Source organism: Nelumbo nucifera, chromosome 3 (assembly GCF_055504915.1).
Source record: "Nelumbo nucifera cultivar China Antique chromosome 3, China Antique-T2T, whole genome shotgun sequence".
Classification (NCBI taxonomy): Eukaryota; Viridiplantae; Streptophyta; class Magnoliopsida; order Proteales; family Nelumbonaceae; genus Nelumbo; species Nelumbo nucifera.
This window is the reverse complement of record NC_142651.1, coordinates 97,216,994-97,236,164: the sequence shown is the minus strand read 5'-3', so window position 1 is coordinate 97,236,164 and position 19,171 is coordinate 97,216,994. Positions and strand designations below refer to the sequence as shown.

At 37.2% G+C, this 19,171-nt stretch overlaps 2 protein-coding genes across 8 annotated transcripts; both read left to right on the top strand.

Annotated features, from left to right (window-relative positions):
- Window positions 1-464: 464 nt before the first annotated feature.
- Window positions 465-7,249, top strand: LOC104586884 (sugar transporter ERD6-like 8). 6 transcript variants are annotated; one of them, XM_088900770.1, is made up of 18 exons: window positions 465-595; window positions 2,772-2,948; window positions 3,425-3,487; window positions 4,006-4,095; window positions 4,189-4,248; window positions 4,344-4,409; window positions 4,524-4,589; window positions 4,698-4,773; window positions 4,886-4,950; window positions 5,031-5,123; window positions 5,340-5,424; window positions 5,514-5,557; window positions 5,644-5,706; window positions 5,788-5,847; window positions 5,930-5,983; window positions 6,127-6,186; window positions 6,301-6,415; window positions 6,974-7,249. In XM_088900770.1, the coding sequence occupies exons 2-18, from the start codon at window positions 2,781-2,783 to the stop codon at window positions 7,087-7,089; spliced, it is 1,344 nt and encodes a 447-aa protein (XP_088756896.1). In that variant the 5' UTR covers window positions 465-595; window positions 2,772-2,780; the 3' UTR covers window positions 7,090-7,249. The 6 variants fall into 6 exon arrangements, with proteins under 6 accessions (XP_088756896.1, XP_019051471.1, XP_088756897.1 ...); XM_019195926.2 differs by lacking the exon at window positions 465-595 and adding an exon at window positions 2,222-2,361; XM_088900771.1 differs by lacking the exon at window positions 465-595 and adding an exon at window positions 2,388-2,528.
- A 3,894-nt stretch (window positions 7,250-11,143) lies between these two features.
- LOC104586885 (sugar transporter ERD6-like 7) lies at window positions 11,144-17,803 on the top strand. Of its 2 annotated transcripts, XM_010244260.3 has the most exons (18): window positions 11,144-12,182; window positions 12,348-12,410; window positions 14,935-15,024; window positions 15,122-15,181; window positions 15,314-15,379; window positions 15,535-15,600; window positions 15,706-15,781; window positions 15,911-15,975; window positions 16,061-16,153; window positions 16,252-16,332; window positions 16,423-16,507; window positions 16,598-16,641; window positions 16,722-16,784; window positions 16,884-16,943; window positions 17,029-17,082; window positions 17,168-17,227; window positions 17,314-17,428; window positions 17,517-17,803. In XM_010244260.3, the coding sequence occupies exons 1-18, from the start codon at window positions 11,949-11,951 to the stop codon at window positions 17,633-17,635; spliced, it is 1,494 nt and encodes a 497-aa protein (XP_010242562.1). In that variant the 5' UTR covers window positions 11,144-11,948; the 3' UTR covers window positions 17,636-17,803. The 2 variants fall into 2 exon arrangements, with proteins under 2 accessions (XP_010242562.1, XP_088756892.1); XM_088900766.1 differs by lacking the exons at window positions 11,144-12,182; window positions 12,348-12,410 and adding an exon at window positions 13,314-13,430.
- The last annotated feature ends 1,368 nt before the right edge of the window (window positions 17,804-19,171 follow it).

Below are 19,171 nucleotides of genomic sequence, written 5' to 3'. Positions count from 1 at the left end.
CACACCATACAAATTGAACCTAAATGGGCCAACAACTAACTTGGGATGTGAGCCACTTGCTTAATGGACCTTAGGCCTAAGATTAATCTGATTAATCAAGATGTCACATGACAGTTTAAACAATCGTGTGACATGGGTGAATATGGGTTTAGAGCACCCATTCTCATAAGAGGATAAGACCTATCTAATGATAGAGTCCAAATCCAAATAAAGATTTGGATAACAAGTCTCCTAATTTGATTAGGAGAGGTGCTCTTTTAAGGCTTATAAAAAGGGAGGGGGCGAGCTGCTCCAGATCATCTTCTTCTTTCATTTCTCTCTCTACTCTTGCCACCCAGACTCCCTAGTTCGACCTCCAAATTCTTGGACTGATTTTGATCAGTTCCTTCTTTGAATTTTGCAAAATAATTACAGAGAAAAATCGTGCTCATCTCCCTTATTCAATCCATCCAGTTGGATTGCAGTTTTTCTAAAATCTGTGTTGTTGAATCGACTTTGTTCGAAGCTGTGCCATCTTCAGTGGAGGCTGGTTTTGGAATTCAATTTGGGCGTGAATTACCACTTTGGGAAGCTACATCTGTGGATTCTGTATCAGGTATTCTCCTCCCTTCGTTTGAAAATTTGTCCAACCATCCAGTAAGGTTCAGCCATCCATATGATGGATTACACCTTCCTTCACTAAGGAGGGGGTGTGGAGAACCATCTACATGCTGCTCCCTTGAAAGTGGCTTGGAAAGCTTGGCACATTAGGCCATTGAAGTACCCATAGAGAAGCATGAGTGCTTGGAAGCTCTCCAAGTGGTCATTCGAGTTGGTGGTTTTATCATACGTCTCCAAAGTGAGAGCTTTGAAATTAGGTGGGAGTGGCTTCGAGATGGAGTCAATAAAGGCATCCACCCTAGTGGATGAAGGGTTTTGACTTGTGGAGGCATCACCTTGGCCTTCCTTCACCTGTCGGATTTCGTCTTGAATGGTGCCGATCTGCACCTATAGGTTGCCAAGACATCGGTCGATGGGGGCTTGGGCCTCATCCTGGTTTTCTCTAACACAAAACGGGTCAGCTCGGTTCCCTAAATTCTCAGATGCCAACACATCTTGAGCTTTTTAGGCTCGACGGTCATTGACGAGATCACGGAGGTCTGATATTGGTGGGGGAGAGGCATAGCGTCAGCCCCCAACCCTCGGAGGAGGGCTGTAGTGATTGGAGCACCCATCTTCGTCCCGACGGCTCTATATACAGTGGTAGTGGTCACGGTCCTGGCAATTGACACGAGACCTAGCTGGATCATCTCCCCTTCGACTGGGGAGTCAAGATGTCTTCGACGTGGGCTTGCTCGCCTATTGGTGGTTGTTGTTGGACGTTGAGGGGTCGGCCTTGTGGGGGCCGAGGGGGCGCTGAGCCATTGGCGTGTAGGTGGAGCGCCCACTATACTGCCCCTAGCTCTCGACGGGGGGCCACCTTGCGGGTGGGTTCTTGTCGGGCGCCCCACCTCATCTAGTCTTTGAGTTATGTTGTCCAATCTGTCGATGACTGGTTTGAATCGGTCCATGGTGACCACGTTCTGAGTGTTTTGATTGTTATCTTGTTTGTTAGCCATTTTCAAAAGCCTAGTTGTTTCGAGTTAAATGTTTTCTTAGGGGAAGTCTTAAGATCGGTTCCCATAAACAACATCAATTGTTGCTGCCTAGGATGGGCCGAGGGCAACAATGTAACTTCGCTTTTGGCCGAGGCTGATGTGTCCAACCTGAGAGCAAGGAGAGAGCACACATCAGAGGCCCCGGGTGTTATCCCTAGGGCGGAGACTCCAATGGTCAAGTTAGTCAAGTGCTTGAAAGGGGTTTAAATAGGCTTGAGACAAGGGCTTAGACGAGATCACTCGAAAAAAGGAAAGCTAGAGAGCAAGAGTGGACCAGATGGCTTTACCTTGAAGCAGGACTTCCCCTTTTATACTTGACCTTTCCCTGGAATAGTTGAAGGCAGTTAGAGGTGGACGGCCAGGATCTCATCCGGTTGATGCCACGTGGCACCATCTATGACCCTGCCATATGCGCCTGTTACCATTCATGGGAGATGGTGTTACATGTACAGCTGTAGTGTCCTCTAAGGGTAGGAGATCCGGTTTCGGTCCTCGTACAGCTTTAGAAAAACACGTATTAATTCGCAGAGAGAGAGAGAGATGGGACAGTCTACTCCAAAAGTACCTCTTTTGATCCGGCATTCAAGGATATCAAATTATGGACAGGAGAGATACTAGCATGTATTCCTCTCATTCATTTCCACCTCAACCAGACCAAAGGCTAATTCATCAATGGAGAAAATAAATACTGACAAGACTGAGAAGCCTCACAATACAGAGACCCGTACGTATGCCATATGATAATTAATTAAATTGGATTTTGTCTGCTGGTTTTTTGAAGTAGAATCTTTAGCAGAGATGTTTCCTCTTTCTGTCTCTCTCTCTGTTTTCTTTCTTTGAAAAGCTCTTGAGATCAGTATCTGCACCTGCATTGCATTAACCATTAACCATGTACTCTGAGTCCCTCTACTTCTAGTGATGTCTGCATTGTGTTAAACCAACGTTTTGAACCATATTGTGTTAATGGACTAGTTTCTTTTTCGAATTCCAGTGATATCTGCATTTTATCCTGTCAACTTCTTTCACAGTCCTAGTTCCAAATTGCCAACTGAAGGACCCAATTTAGTTTTACCTCTCTCTCTCTCTGGTTGCAGAATGATCTAAAATCACCTTTTTCCTTGTTTTTGTATATAGAGATACAGAATGGCTAGAAACAGGGAGGTGGAGCATGGCAACGATGTTTTTATGTCACAACCGCTTATGGGAACACAAAGTGAAGAAACTGAATCTCACGTTAAACATAAAGGGCTAAGGATGGTTCTACTCACCACGTCGGTTGCCGTTTGTGGCTCTTTTGAATTTGGGTCTTGTGTAAGTATTGATTATTAAGATTCTACCTTCATCTCTCTCTCTCTACTAGGATCAGGCACTCTATTCGTTCAGTGAGCAAACCAAGTCTTCTAAGATTAACAGGGATCTGCCATTTATTTCCTGCACTTGTTCCAAGATCTAAGAGGATTGGTGTTGATTGCATTTTCTGTTATTCAAAGGGCTTGCACTTCGGATATGATCACCTCAAATGAATTTGACTTTCATATTATTCAATTTGATCAGGTAGCACGGTCAAGTTTGGCCCAAATTGTCCTGCTCCAGAAGCAAAATCTGGAAATATTTATACGTTTGTGTTAATAATCACCCTTGATACCCCAATTCTCAGCTTAGTTGAGCTGAATCCTACTCTATCACATGTTTGGAACTCTGACTTTCTCCAAAGAAAATAAATGCAGAGTCTGCAAATGTGTTCCAATTGTTAGCGGTTTTGGTGATTATGATCTGTTGTACTGCAGGTGGGATATTCTGCACCTACCCAGTTTGGCATAATGAAGGATATTGGCCTATCTTTAACTGAGGTTCTTTCTTTGGCTCCATACTTGGTCTTTATTATGTGCTTTACTTAATCAATTGCCACTTTATCCATATATACATGTATAACAATATCTTTCTAAACAAAATCTTTCATATCTTGGATTTCAGTTCATTCAGCAGCCAGTTAGCTCTGCTATCTTCTAATGTTCTCTGTCAATGTCTGCATTCTGCTCAATATCTTTTCTTCTTTTCTTTTTTTTGATAAGAAAAGATTCAGTCAGGTGTATTTCAGGAATTTCCCTTTAATACTTTTGTGTCCTCTTTCATTAAGTAGGGATATTTAATTCATGGGTTATTTTGTTAAGGCAAGGTGAACTAGTTTACAGAACTGGATAGTTGTGCATGACTGTTGAAATTAATAACTTCTTAAGCTTGCATATTAACCTCTCCAAAAATGGGCAGATGTAAGAAGTCTTCTTATACAGATAGATAGATAGATAGATAAGGTACAGCTCAAAATAAAATGATAGGGAACTTAACCTTTCCTTTCCTTGCCATGCAGTATTCTGTTTTTGGATCAATACTGAATATTGGTGCAGTGATTGGCGCAATGACAAGTGGGCATGTAGCTGATTTTATCGGTCGGAAAGGGGTAAGTACTGATGAAGATTATGTAATAAAGCATTTGGAATTTATGTGTGCATGTGTTGAATCAATTTGATTTTCTTTTTTATCATTGAAGCAGGCAATGAGGATGTCATCTACCATTTGCATTTTAGGATGGCTTTGGATCTATTTGTCTAGGGTTTGTGGCATCTCCACTCATTATTTCAGATTTGTACCTGGTCAAAAAAATATCTTTAAAATTCTCACACCCTCTATATCTGGATCACACTGAAGGGGGCTGTTTCACTTGACATTGGGAGATTTTTAATGGGATATGGTATTGGAATTCTTTCTTATGTGGTAAGATTTTGTTCCCTCTGTAGATTATCTCTTCCTATGGATAAATGACAAACATATTGATGCAATTCTACGCATATCTTGAATCATGCTTTTCATTCCTTTCTGAGTGAATAGGTACCTGTTTTCATAGCTGAAATAACTCCTAAAAATCTTCGGGGAGCACTGGCAACAGCAAATCAGGTGGAAGAGGCTTGGTATTAAACTTGTGATTGTAGTTAATATTAGAAGAGAGAAATGGGGCAGTTATAGAAGTATCAATTATCTCATTGAGTTATCATTTAATTTCAGCTCTTGATAGTTATTGGAATATCAGTTTCCTTTACATTGGGCGCATTTCTGACATGGCGAGCACTAGCTTTAATTGGTATTTTCACACTCTACAACTATTCAGTATTGTCACTTGTTACCCTTTCTGAGAAGATCATGTGGCGCAAGCAAGACAAAGAAATTGATGACACAGTGGGGTTTACTTGCAGGTATAGTTCCATGTATTCTTCTTATTGTGGGACTCCAATTCATTCCAGAGTCCCCTAGATGGCTGGTGAGTGATCGGCTTGGCTAATTTCCATGGTAATTAGTTAAGTGAATGACAAAAATGATGCACATATATCCTTACTACAGGCAAAGGTTAGTCGCAAAAGGGAGTTTGAAAGTGCACTGAGAACTCTTCGTGGGGAGGGTGCTGATATTTCTCAAGAAAAGTGTGAAATTGAGGTTCTTTCCTTGACAACTTCAAACTTAAGTACTCCTTGAGAAGATATCTCTTGTGCAGTAATTGTATCTCTCTCTCAATCTCTCAATCTCTCTCTTGTGCACACATGCATAAGCACACCCATTAATGACTTAGTTCTTTAGGTCCTTTGTTTTCATAATTGGATTGTGGGATTTCCTGCCTTCCATCTTACAATATAATAATCTCTTGGTAATTAGGTTGGTGTTGGGTTGATGGTGTTTCAACAATTAGGTGGAATTAATGCAATTGTGTTCTATGCAAGCCAAATTTTTGCATCTGCAGGTAAATTTTCCTTCCTTAAGATCATCCCTGCATGAACTCTTTGAAAGCTATTAATCAAAACATTTTGGTTTTCCCATCTGTGGTCTCAGGGTTTCCTCCCAAGGTTGGAAACATACTTTATTCCCTTCTTCAGGTTTTCTCATATCTCAAATCTCAATGTCAATGAACCGCTCTTCTCAAGGGCTTCTGAATTACACTTTGTGTTTGTATAATTTCTAGGTTGTGGTAACAGCATTAGGTGCAAGCTTAATTGACAGAGCTGGAAGAAGACCTCTCTTACTGGTAGGAAGAAGGCACTAGCAAGAGTTATTTAATTCTGCACTCACGTTATCTCAAAAGTTTTTGATGAATATGCCATTTCAGGTTTCTGCATCAGGGTTGTTTCTAGGCAGCTTTCTACTAGGAATTTCCTTCTATCTAAAGGTGAAAATTAGCAAATGTTGATAATTTTCTCTTTTGGTATACATCCAATATATTATCTAATCTTCTATCATTTGGGAACTAGGCTTCTCAGTTGTCTCTCAATTGGGTTCCAGTTCTTGCACTCAGTGGTGTCCTGGTAATAAAATAGATTATTCTTAGAAGGGCATTTCTTCTCTGTATTACATTTTTTGCTTAAATTCATATCATACATGGAGATGGATATTGAAATTTGAATTTAAGTACCTTGCCTTTAATTGTTCATTTGTTTGTTGAGATCAGGTCTATATAGGCTCCTTCTCAGTGGGAATGGGAGCAGTTCCTTGGGTTATAATGTCTGAGGTAATTTTTCAAGATTCCTGAAGGATGAAGTCCTCTAATATCCATTGATACTAAGTACAATTAATGAAAAAAAAATCATGCCTCTCATCTGGATTACATTTACATTTGTTACAGATTTTTCCCATAAATCTGAAAGGAATTGCAGGAAGTTTGGTGACATTGGTGAATTGGCTTGGTTCTTGGCTTGTTTCTTATACTTTCAACTTTCTCTCTGTCTGGAGCACCTATGGTAAAGATCCCATAAAAAATAATTTTCTAATATGCACAAAAGGAATGACTAGTAGGGATGGATTCAAGCTGAGCCAAATATCTGGCTATTCAAGCTCGGATTGACAGAAATACATGAGGCTCGAGTCCGATTTGAGATAGAAAGATGAGATTGAATTCAGATTGACTCAAAAGCTCATATGTTCGAGCTGAGCTCGGCTCAAGCTCGAAAGTGAGCCAAGCTTCATATGAACAATAAAAAATTTAACATATAAAAAATTAAAAATATTATATTTAATATAAGTTCGATTAGACTTGTGAGATTCACAAGCCAAGTTTCATTGGGCTTGAGCTTGGCTCAATTAGCATACACGCCTATATATTGGGATTGATCTCAGCTTGAAGCTCCATTTAGATAGAGCCGATTCGAGCTTGAATAACTTGTGAAAAGCCAGATTCTTGTCCACCCTTAATGACTATATTGACAATGTTAGTCTTGCATTGGCCTTTTGACCTTGTAGAAGTTAGTACTAGCAATTGACCATGATAGCCTGGGTAATTGGTTTTTGTGCTGTTTCAGGTGCATTTTTTGTCTACTCTGCTATTTGTGCAATAGGTATTGGGTTCATTTTCAAGGTAGTACCAGAGACTAAAGGCCGGACCCTGGAAGAAATTCAGGCTTCCATGAACTCTTGAGAAACCTAATGGTGGAAAGAACATGTTTGTAGTTGTTTTCAATGGTTCATTGATTTTTCTTTTCCTTTTTATTGCTGAGAGATGTAACAGACAGAAAATATATCAGTAGTCACATTGTTACTGGTGCTTCATAAAATCAAATTTAGTTCCTCAATAGCAATTAAGATTATGGACTTTCATCATCATTGACTGCATTCAATAACAAAAGCCAACAATATTGGGAGGGTATCATCACAGCAATGTATCGTTCATTCTAATGTACCACAAAACTGCGCTTGATACGTTCTACTTTTCTCTAGAGTCGGTCCTAGACTAGACATCAAGCAATTGATGCCTTGACAGCAGAGGGTGACGGGCTCCCCATAGAGTGCCACATGCCCCATAATACATCCCACCCTTGCATTGGAAACATCTCCCATACTTTTCATGGGACTATTATTTGTATACATGCAAATTTTATTTCACAATTTTTTATATTTCTACATTTATAAAAATTATTCTTATTTATCACATTTATTATGGTTTATTAATATAAAGATGTCTAAATAAAATTCTTGCAAAGGTAACGAGAATTAATAAAATTCTTATTTATTATGGTTCATTAATAAAATTAATAATTTTTATCAATTACCTTTGTCAAAATTTTATTTGAATTCTCATTACCATTGCAAGAATTAACTTCTATATGATAAGTCCAACATCAGCTCCTTCAATCGCTAAAATCCTTACAATGAACTACTATAAAAAATATCACTTACTCTTGTAGATATCTTGTAATCCAATGATATGGGTTTTAAAGTAACGGAAATGAAAAATTAACACATCATATGGTGAGAATAAAGAAGAGAAAACCATCTGATATCTTAATGATCAAGAACTGAACCAATGAAAATAGGTTAAAAATATTAAAAAAGAAACAAGAAAATAGTTTAAAGAATAAATTGCTTATCCATTTTCAAGTTGGAAATCTCTTCATGGTGGTTAATGTGGTCCAACATCGTTTATTGAGAATATAAGATGTACTTTCAATTTTTTAATTTAAATAAATGATAGGGTAAATTGCTAAAACCTCTTCTAAAATTTTTTATCATTGTTGAACCCCCTTAAGGTTTGGGAAATGCAATCACCTCCCATGAACTTTTTGATACAATTGCAAGTAGTCCCTTTGTTAGAATCTTCTAACAAAAAGCACAAAAATGTTTAAAATATCCATATAGTTACTTTTGACCAAAATGTTTATTTTTCAAATTTTTTCTTCGTATCATTCACTACCCCAACCCCTTCTAATCTCTTTTTCGGAATTGATGTATTTTCCAAATTCGCCCTTCATATCAATTGCTCAAAGGTAAAATTGAAACTTTAAACTCTCTTTTTTTGTTGTTCATAACATTTATATTGTTTTTTATATATAAACCAGCTTCAATAATAATTGTATGGGTATTTTGGACATTTTTATGCCTCTTGTTAAAAGATTATACAAAGGGGGTCTATTTGCAACTGTGTCAAGAAGTTTAGGGGGAGTGATTGTCATTACCAAACTTCAAGGGAGGTTTGAGCAATTACCATGGGTCGTTTTCCAATTATTAAACAAAAAAGGGATTTTTGTGTATTTTCCCTAATAAGCATTTAAATGGAAATGTTAAATAACATTTTTTCCATTGACTTTTTTTTTTTTTTTACAATTATGAACAAAAAGAATGAAAGTTTTGTGTGTTCTTTTTTTTTGTAACAAGTATTAAATGAGAAGGAAGGGTCCTTTCTTATAAACAATAAATGAAAAAACAAAGTTACATATTTACCATTGCTCCTCTAATTTAAACCTTATATGTGGTATATTTTAGTCTAGTGAAAATTCTGGATGCCAACCACATCCATTGTACTTTTATAGATAGTATAGATAAATATGCTATGGGCCACGTGTGGAGCATGCTCTATGGGGAGCCAATTCAATCTCTCCATAACAAGCAAGTAAGGGCACCCTGGCCTAGGGGTGTACATAGTCTTGTTTTGTTTAGTTTGGAGAAGACCTTAGCCCAATCAGTAAATTATGATTTGAGAAATTCTTAGGTCAAACCAAACAATTTTAGTATTAAATCCATACCAGACCAAATTGTTCTATTACATTTGGTTTAGTTTTTAATACATTTTGTGCCATTCTATTGGTTTTAATCCAATTAGAGAAAACACAAATAACATGCATATTTTTTTACGCCAATAACATGCATACCTACATAAATAACAAATATAATTCAAATATCAAATTGGAATGTTAACAAGTGCCATATATTACCATTATATAAATTATATTTACACCTTTTCTAACATTAATAGCTCATTGGACATCAAATTACAAGTTAGAAATTGGAACAAACAACAACAATGTATGAAATGTTAAATGAATGCATACATATATACATACATACATGCACACGTGCTATTCACATGTGCAAATAAAAGGTAAATATATAAATTAACAATATAAAATCAAATTTAACTTTATGACTTACACCAAAACCAAAGCAAGTATCCACTTTATAATAGTATAGATATTGTTAATAATTGGGTTTACAGTTTAATATATTTTCTAAAATTTAAAAAATCAAACCAAATTAGAAAATTATGATTTGAGAAATTCTCAAACCAAACCATACAATTTTAAAATCAAAGGTTCTAAATCATACAAGGCACTGTTGTTTAAATAGTACTACTAAGGAGTTGGAATCAATGGTACGAGAAACTTTGAATTCACATGTTCACCTCTCTATTTGGGTCAAATAATTAAGGAGATTTCTTATACTACATGCCAAAATTTTTGACGTGGACCATATGCTGAACCCAAGCTGTTTAGGTAACATCAGTATATAATAGTCACTGAATATTTCAACATTTTAATATTATATTAATTTAAATTTGTCTAAAATGAGCGAATTATTCTGACCACTCACCGATGGTTATGTGGGGTTGACCTATTAATTAATAGACCTGCTTATAATATGTTTGCTTATTTAATTTATATAAAAATTTTGGGGTGAATTACAGAATTAGTCCTTAAATTTTCATTTGCGACAAAGGTCCATCCTAAATTTTTGAATTCCAGCACTTTGCCCTGTCTTTAGCATTTTGTTACTTAACTTTAAAAAAGATTCTTATGTGACTGTCATGTGTATGTCTAATTAAACATTTCTAAAATTTTAAACTGGTCCTATATTGTTTTATGAGACCATTTTGCAGAAAATTGATGAAAAAGAAAAAATGGGAAATTACAGAAAACGCAACAAAGAAAAATAGGAAAAATACAATTACTAAAAATTGCAAATAAAAAACAAAAGACAACAGTACATACCATGCATTAACATATCTATTTTCGATATTTTGACATTTTTTTTTCTTTCAACCCATCAAACTTTGGACAAGTATTGTAGAAATTTTACCTTTATCATCAAGTCCATTACCAAGTCAAGGGGCAAAGTGATGGAATCTAAAAATTCAGGGTGGGTCTTTGTAACAAATCAAAGTTTAGAGGGCTAAGTATTACTATCCCCAAAGTGTAGAGTAAGGGTGCAACTTGGATGGATTCGGATTGGACATTTATAAAAATTTGAATGGACCCAACCTGAAGGCCCAAACCCAAAACAGTGTAAAATGCTAACTTGGGCCCACCTTGAACCTTAGGTGACAATTTATAATTTACCCTAAAATTTAATATTTTTCTAGCAATTGTATTTTGTAGAGATGCATGGTCAGTTGGCCCTTGAGACTGCCCAGTGGCCACAGTATCTCTGTCTCCTCTTCAATTCAAATTAATCAAACAGAAAATCCTAATGTTTCACAATTAATTAATGCCATATCTCATCTGATCTCCTCATCTTATTAAATTATTAGACTATGTCATTTTAATATTCAGTCCACCATTCTTAGTAAGACAACTCACAGCTGTCCAAATTAATCTCCCAACTGTCATGAATTATCCTGTCATAAAAAAATCCCTCCCAACACATTTCAATATAATGATCTATGCGAGATTAGATTGGCATCCAACAGATGGTGTCTCACAAGCGTTTTACAAATACATCTCAACGTGGATTGAGAACATCTCCCGTACTTGTCATGTGAAAATGTTTCTAATACATAGGTGGGAGGTGCCGTATAGCGAGCGCCCTGTGTGGAAAAAAAGAAAGAAAGAAAGAAAGAAATGCATGCTTACATTTGGGCCATGTTCAACTTGGTCCGGAAATTGAGAAAAATCACAAGTTTACCTTCAAATCTCAATTTATCTGACATCTCTCAATCTATAAGTCCCGTTCGTTTTTATTTACCTGGATAAGTATATTTATGTAGACAAGTGTTTTGAGATTCTAGCAGTTTTATGTAATATAAGTTATCTAAGTAAAGAGAAAGGCAGGAGGGAGAGAGCATTACTGACATATAGGTAAATTGCTTAGCTTATCTACTTAGTAGTTTGGCTTCAGTCAGGGTTCGAGCAGCCTTTACTGTCTTGCATTGCATTGAGAATATCTTTATACGGTATCCAATATATCAACAGTTACCCGGCTAAATACCGGAACAAATAGGGCCTAAATTATTTTACATCAAACCAAACACAACCAGAGATTTGATTGTAAAGAGTAGGCGTTCAAAATAGGAGTCCACAACCTACCTCAGCCATGACAGCTAGGCGTGCTGGCCTCACATGGTGGTATATGTGATGAGTTGATTAATTTTGTCTGACATCTCCATCGGCGGTTTTATTAAGGGCGAGCGCGAGCAGCCACCAAGGGTGAAGAGTGAAGAAGAGATCTAATTAGAGAGAAGAACAATTACTCTCCTCCTCTTGCTCTGCAGGCAGTGAATCGAGAGATATGAGAAACAACCGGGAAGACGTAGAGGTGGGTCAGAGCAACGACGACAGATCAGATGAAATAGCCGAGCCCCTTATCGGGCGGCAGCACAAGACGACTCCTCCTACTACCGAGGAGGACCAGGATCAGGAGGATGAATCAAAGCGAAAGAGCTACGACGACAGAGGGTCTCTGTGGATGGTTCTTCTCAGTACGTTCATTGCGGTTGCTGGATCTTTCGAGTTTGGATCCTGTGTAAGTATATAATCGATCGCTCCAACTCAGTTGTGCTACTTGTTGTTCTCTTTTGCTATAGCACTAGGCGCAGCAGGAATTCGAACCCATACGTCCTCCTCTCTTCTCTGGTTCTGTATGCTTGTATGTATTTTTGCTTTCTAAATTCTAATTGCGAGGTTGCAGGTGGGATACTCGGCACCAACCCAGTCGGAGATCACTGATGATCTTGGTCTATCATTAGCTGAGGTTTGTTCATTCTTATCTTACCAATCTTCTTCTCTGCTTCCTTTAATCACTGGTTGAGAGGGTACGTTTGATTCACGTCTTGTTTTTAGCTGACCTGTCCATTTAAATGCATTGTATAATATGGACACTGGACTAGCATTGTATTCAATGCTTGAGAGGGTCCGTTTGATTCACATTAACCAGAATGGTCTATTCCTATAATAAATTCATTTTGGTTCATACAGAAATCACATCGGAACGGGAATTGGAATCCGCTAGAATAGAATAAAATGAATTTCATTTGCAAGGTGTCAGAATCGGTTCCCATTTTGATTCTAAACCCTTCTTTTCGCAAACCAAACGGGCCCTTATTTTATTTTATTTTTTTTAAGTTGTGTCCGACATAAAATCTCTTTAATAGAATGGGGGTGCATGTATTTTATCAGATCCAACCAATCAGAGAACAGATCGGACTGCTTCACAAAACAGTGATGTTGACTAACTTATACTTAGTACAATAGTACTAGTAGCACTATAGCAATGGGCCATGTGGGCCATCCATCCATCCTATTCCTATAATTGAGGGGCTGCGTGCGTTGCGTGATGGTGTCTAATTATGTATAGTCCCCGTATACATACGGAATGCTCTGAGCTAAAACCGTGAAATCACGGCCTTCGATTCAATTCAAGGTGGGCCACTACAAAGACATTGAGGGCCGTGATTCACGCTTTTAGGACAGAGGTATTCCAACGCTCACTCCCGATCTGCTCCTCGTAAAACACACCACAGACGTACAACCCCATCTCACCGTGTATGGGGAATATAGTATTGTGTTACCATTCATAGGGATATGGAGATGTTATTAATACACGGTGGCATGAGACTGTGAGGTCTGTGTGAAGTGTACTATCTGAACGAACAGTTCTCGATTCATTCCAACAAGAATAGCTGATTTTTGAGCAATCACACACATGTGACATATCATGGCACACCAGATTTTTCTGAGTTTGGATCTGCTACCCACTGGTGTCCTCTGCATGGTAGATCTGTAATTAGCTTTCAAATGCTTAATTTTTTTGGGAGAATGATCAGCCCAGGGTTAGAATTCATAGGTCTAAAATACAATTGGGATAGGTGCTAGCTGGAATTGATGTCAATTCACAGGCATATATGGATGCATAGGGTGTGGATTTTTGAATTTTTGAATGTTTATAGAATTGTAGCAAAATTCAGAATTCTACATTAGGCCTGTCTGTACTTCTCCATATTTTTTTATCAATATAAGTCAGATATTTGCATTGGTTCACATGCAAACTATAAAATTAGATCACATGTTTCCTGGTGTAATATTGCATAGGAGTTCTTAATTTTAGTTTCTTATCATTATTTCCACAAATTCATGCATTAGTAGAGTCTGGATTTACTCCTCACACCGACCTCACAACATGTTCCAGTCACACATGAAAAATATCTCCCATACTTGGAGATGTTTCCAATACATGATGGAATATGATTGTAAGGTCGGTGTGAGGAACTGATCCCAATTGGCATTAACATGTATATTTATATCTTTACTTCTAATACTAATCAACCACTTTGTAACAAGTGTTATAGAACTCAATTATGGGATTTCATCCTCACAAAATTGATTAATACTCGTAGTCATGCATTGAAAACATCTTCATACTAGTATGTTTTTATTCATGGAAAGATATTCTCAATGCTCAGCTAAAAGTGTTGTGAGGACCAATTTTGTGAGGATGAAATCCAGATTTTTTCATCTCACCTATCAAATAAAAAGATGCACCTAAAGGAACGGCTTGTACTGTTGAATATAAAAAATCAATGAGCATACAGTAAGTATTGAAGAGCATTCTAAGTACTTGACAATTGTTCTATAAATTCCCCTAGCAAACCCTTGAAATGATTCAAAGAAAATTTTTAAAATAGATGTCATATAATACACACACATATGTATGTATGTATGTATGGAAAAACATGGTAGAGGAGGGTAAGGGCTGTCCATTGCTTAATAAAAGTAGGAGCCGGGGCCAACAGAGTTATTTGTGTCAAACTGATTGAAAGAAGAGGGGAGACAACTAAAATGCCAGTACTACAGAAACAAAAAGGGTCATACTGTTCAAAGTGGAATTCTTCTAAGATCCATTGCTCCATTTTTGGCTTCATGTGACTACACAAGTACACAACCAAAGGTAGCCTATCCCCCATACCCATAACCCCTCAAATTTAAACACTGATACATGGTAAAATACTCTGTGAGTGAATGGTGAAAAAGAAAAATTTGTTTCATGTGGTCATAAACAATAAATGGTAGGGATGAGGGGTTTGATCAATGAGTTGATGAAGAGGGAACTCTAAGTGGGTTGAAGGTCTACAGTTGACAAATGATTCTTAAATCAAATAATTTATACAGATCAATATAATATCAGACTCATCCTTCATTGTATTTATACATGAATGTGCTATATATTTATTCCACCAAATTTCCTGAAAACAGCCTTAATCTTGTATAACATTTTGTAGTACTCGGTCTTTGGATCAATTGGAAATATCGGTGCCATGGTTGGAGCAGTTACAAGTGGTCGGGTTGCTGATTTCATCGGCCGGAAAGGGGTAAGTTGAGGGTCACAAAAACCATTTACAGTAGTGAGATCTACTGAACTTGAGCATTAGCAGGATGTAGTTAAATTACTTTGTTTAATGGAATCAGGCAATGCGAGTGTCGTCCGTTTTCTGCATTGCAGGATGGCTTGCAGTCTACTTCTCCAAGGTTTTTCTTAATCTCAATTCTCAATTCATCAGTCTCAGTCATCTGAAATTCCTTTTATACATACAAACTCCCACCCAGCCAAAATCATATCCTCCAAACTGATTGATCCTTCTATGCTTGGACCTCATGAAGGGAGCAGTGTCTCTAGACATTGGAAGGGTATGCACAGGCTATGGAATGGGTGTTTTTTCTTATGTGGTATGTATCGCATCTCTTCCTGTCTCATTTTTCAATTTGTATATTTCTTTCCAGGTTTTCTAGCTACCCCAATTATTCTATGTTTGCCATACCTGTACCTCTGCTTCTTAACTTCTTTCCAACAAATTCTACCATTTATGCTGGCGAATGAATAGGTACCAGTGTTCATAGCAGAAATAGCACCAAAGAATCTTAGAGGGGCTCTTGCTACCATGAATCAGGTAGGAAAAGTTGATGATGAAACTGGTTATTGCATTACTGCTAACTACATTCATAATTGGTTAATGTGTAGTTAGCAGCTTATGTTCTACTACTGCTTGTTGCAGCTTATGATAGTTGGTGGAGTATCAGTAACTTTCATTATAGGAACCCTTGTATCATGGAGGACTCTTGCATTGATTGGTAATTTCATATATTTCAGATGTTTTCTAATGAGGTGAATGAAACAGGAAAAGATAACAAACAAAAAGAAACATGGATCCTACATAATAGGATGGAAAGTGATTGATGGATAGATTGAATTACTTGCAGGAATCATCCCATGCATAATACTGCTTTTGGGTCTCTTTTTAATTCCAGAGTCTCCTAGATGGCTGGTAAGCTCTTAAAAGTGAACAAATAGCAGTGGTATTTTATGGTTAACAATGAAAAATGACACATGATTAAACATTTGTGTTTCAGGCCAAGGTTGGGCGCCAGAAAGATTTCGAAGACGCACTGCGAAAGCTACGTGGAAGAGATTCAGACATTTCTGAGGAAGCTTCAGAGATTTTGGTAAATTTTATCTCTGAAACTTTGTTTCACTTCATACCATATTCAATTTTTGAGAAAAGCCATATACATTGACAAATTGATTAATTGTTGCTTGCCAGGACTACATAGAAACTCTTCGGTTCCTCCCTAAAGCCAATCTTTTTGATTTGTTCCAAAGGAGATACTTGTATCCTGTCATAGTGAGTCTTCACCACAAACAAGAAATTTCTTAACATCTTTATTTTTCTTCTCTCCATTAATGTTTTTGGTCCTTAACCTTTGATGATCAGGTTGGAGTAGGTTTGATGGTTTTTCAACAGTTTGGTGGAATCAATGGCATCTGTTTTTATGTAAGCCATATTTTTGAGGCTGCAGGTAAATTACCCTGCTTAAGAATGTTTCTGGTTAGGTACAACACTACACTAATAAGAATATATTTCTCACCATTTCTTTATGATCTCTCAGGGTTTCCTTCTAACATTGGAACCATAATTTATGCTTGCATTCAGGTTTTCAGTTGCCCCACTCAAACCCATGAAACCCAAATATTTTCTTGCCCTGATGTTGATACAGATGATCTTTATTGCAGTTCCCTATAACTGGATTTGGTGCATTGTTAATCGACCGGGCCGGAAGAAGACCTCTTCTATTTGTAAGCCCTTGTAGTATGGGAATTGTTCAGCTCTAATAGTCCAATTTAATTTTCTGTACTACTCCTAAACAGCTACACCATTCTAATTCATTGTTCCAGGTCTCTGCATCTGGATTATTTGTAGGTTGTGTTTTACTGAGTACATCATTCTATATGAAGGTACTTTCCAAACTATTATTCTAAGTTCTTTGTGCTTGAGTTTGTGTAACTTCTCTAGATACATCAAGACTCTTTTGTGAACCAGGTACATGAGATATCACTAGGTTCAGTACCAATACTTGCTCTCATTGGCATAATGGTGAGTACTGAATAGTAGTACTCCATATGTGAAGAATTTCTTACTTGTTTGAGGTAACTTGTTCTGATAGTTCTTTTCATATTAGGTTTATATAGCTTCATTTTCAATGGGAATGGGGGCAGTTCCATGGGTTATAATGTCTGAGGTAACTTCATTATCAAAAAATCATGTATCTCTGTCAATAGTATGCATGAGCTATGAAATTGTGGCTAAGAGTTTCCTCCATTTCAGGTATTCCCCATAAACATAAAAGGAATAGGAGGAAGCTTGGTGACTCTGGTGAACTGGTCTGGGTCATGGGTAGTTTCATTTACTTTCAACTTTCTCATGAGCTGGAGCTCTTATGGTAAAGAAGAACTTCATATAACTCCAAATTTCTTATGCCCTATTTAACACACCTACAGAGTGTGATGAGTTTCATTTTTGGTTTTTAGGTACCTTTGGGCTCTATGCTTTGGTCAATTTGCTAGCTATTCTTTTTGTATCGAAGCTAGTACCAGAAACGAAGGGACGAACTCTGGAAGAGATTCAGGCTTCCATGAATATTTCTTAGAGGGAAACTGACATGTTACTCAATTGTTTCTCAGAAAAGTTGGTTCACAAATTCGATGACTCTCTTGTTCATTTTATTGTTTAGAGAGGAAATGCTACATGGAAACAAGAGTACTACTTGTTACATTACTCGATTTACTTTTTATCAATAAAATTTCAAATCTACAAAGAGTCTTGGGTAACTATTAAACATTATAACAAAAGTATCATGTTGCTTGATCAAAACTGTCTTTTAACAGTTTGGAGAAAATAATACATACATATATAACATGAATAACTGGGGTTTAAATGTTTACTAGTTTGGAGAAAATGAATATGGAGTTCAACTATGACACATTTCAAATATTTATTGCATGTTAAATCAAAATTTCAACCAATCACATTATCGGTTTCATCCATCTCAATTGGATTCTCATACAAAAGTCCCTCTCAATTTGATAGAGAGCTGCCATATTTGACCATGCTGGTTCAAAATGTGTTATTGGATGCCTTTTGTTGGATTTTTATCACATTAAAGATTAAATTCTATGGGTGTTTGATTGATTAATTAAGCACATTTAACACATTAACTTTGAAATGATTTTTAATTCCCACCAAAACTCTTGTTTTGTTTTGTATTCTCCCTTTTTGAGTTTTGTCTCACATTACAAAATTACAAGACTTTTCTTAGGTTTTTAAATAGGAGCTTACTTACACTCCTTAGAAGAATGGGAGGAAAGTGGCATAACGAGGTGTTTTAGATGTGCACTTTGCTTGCACTCCACTCACATCCATGTAAAGGAACTACATATTTTAAGATAACATGGAGGTACGCTAAGGTCACATGCAACAAGAAGAAATGACATGACATGACATGAGATGCATGAGAGGAGGTGAGATGATAAGACCGTCACAGGTGGTAATTGCAAATCACGAGCCACAAAAATCCAGGTTTCTTATCTCAAGTGAGATTGTCCTTGTGAATAGACCTGCTCATGGGCAAGGCCGGGTCGGGTTCAGGCCGGGCTTTGCCTTTACATTAACAGAAAATGTTCAGGCCCGAGCCCGAGACCGGCCCGACCATTGGGCCTAGGTCTTGAGCCCAAGCCTGGCCAGACTATAAAGCTTGAAGCCCGGGCCTGAGCCCGAGCCTAACTAGAAATTTGGAAAAAAAAGATTCCTTTTTAATTCAATTAAAAGTTGTTTTATTTATACTAAAAGACCTCAAAACCTAAAAAAATATTGAAAAGTCTCATTATTACTTGAAAAAAGAGAAAAATATATTATATATATGCTTTTTTTATTATAAAATATATTTTTATTAATATAATACATTATCAAGTCGGACTTGGGCTTGGGCCGGGCTTTTTTGAGAAAGCCCGAGCCCGAGCTCGCGGGCCTGAAATCTTGTCCAAGCCCGACTTAGATCGGGCTGGGCCTACCCATCAGGCTACCCGACCCATGAATAGGTCTACTTGTGAATTTCAAATCATGGGTTGCAAATCAAAATTCACAATTCACAAATTGTGAGTCGCAAAATACATCTGACCCAGGTGGT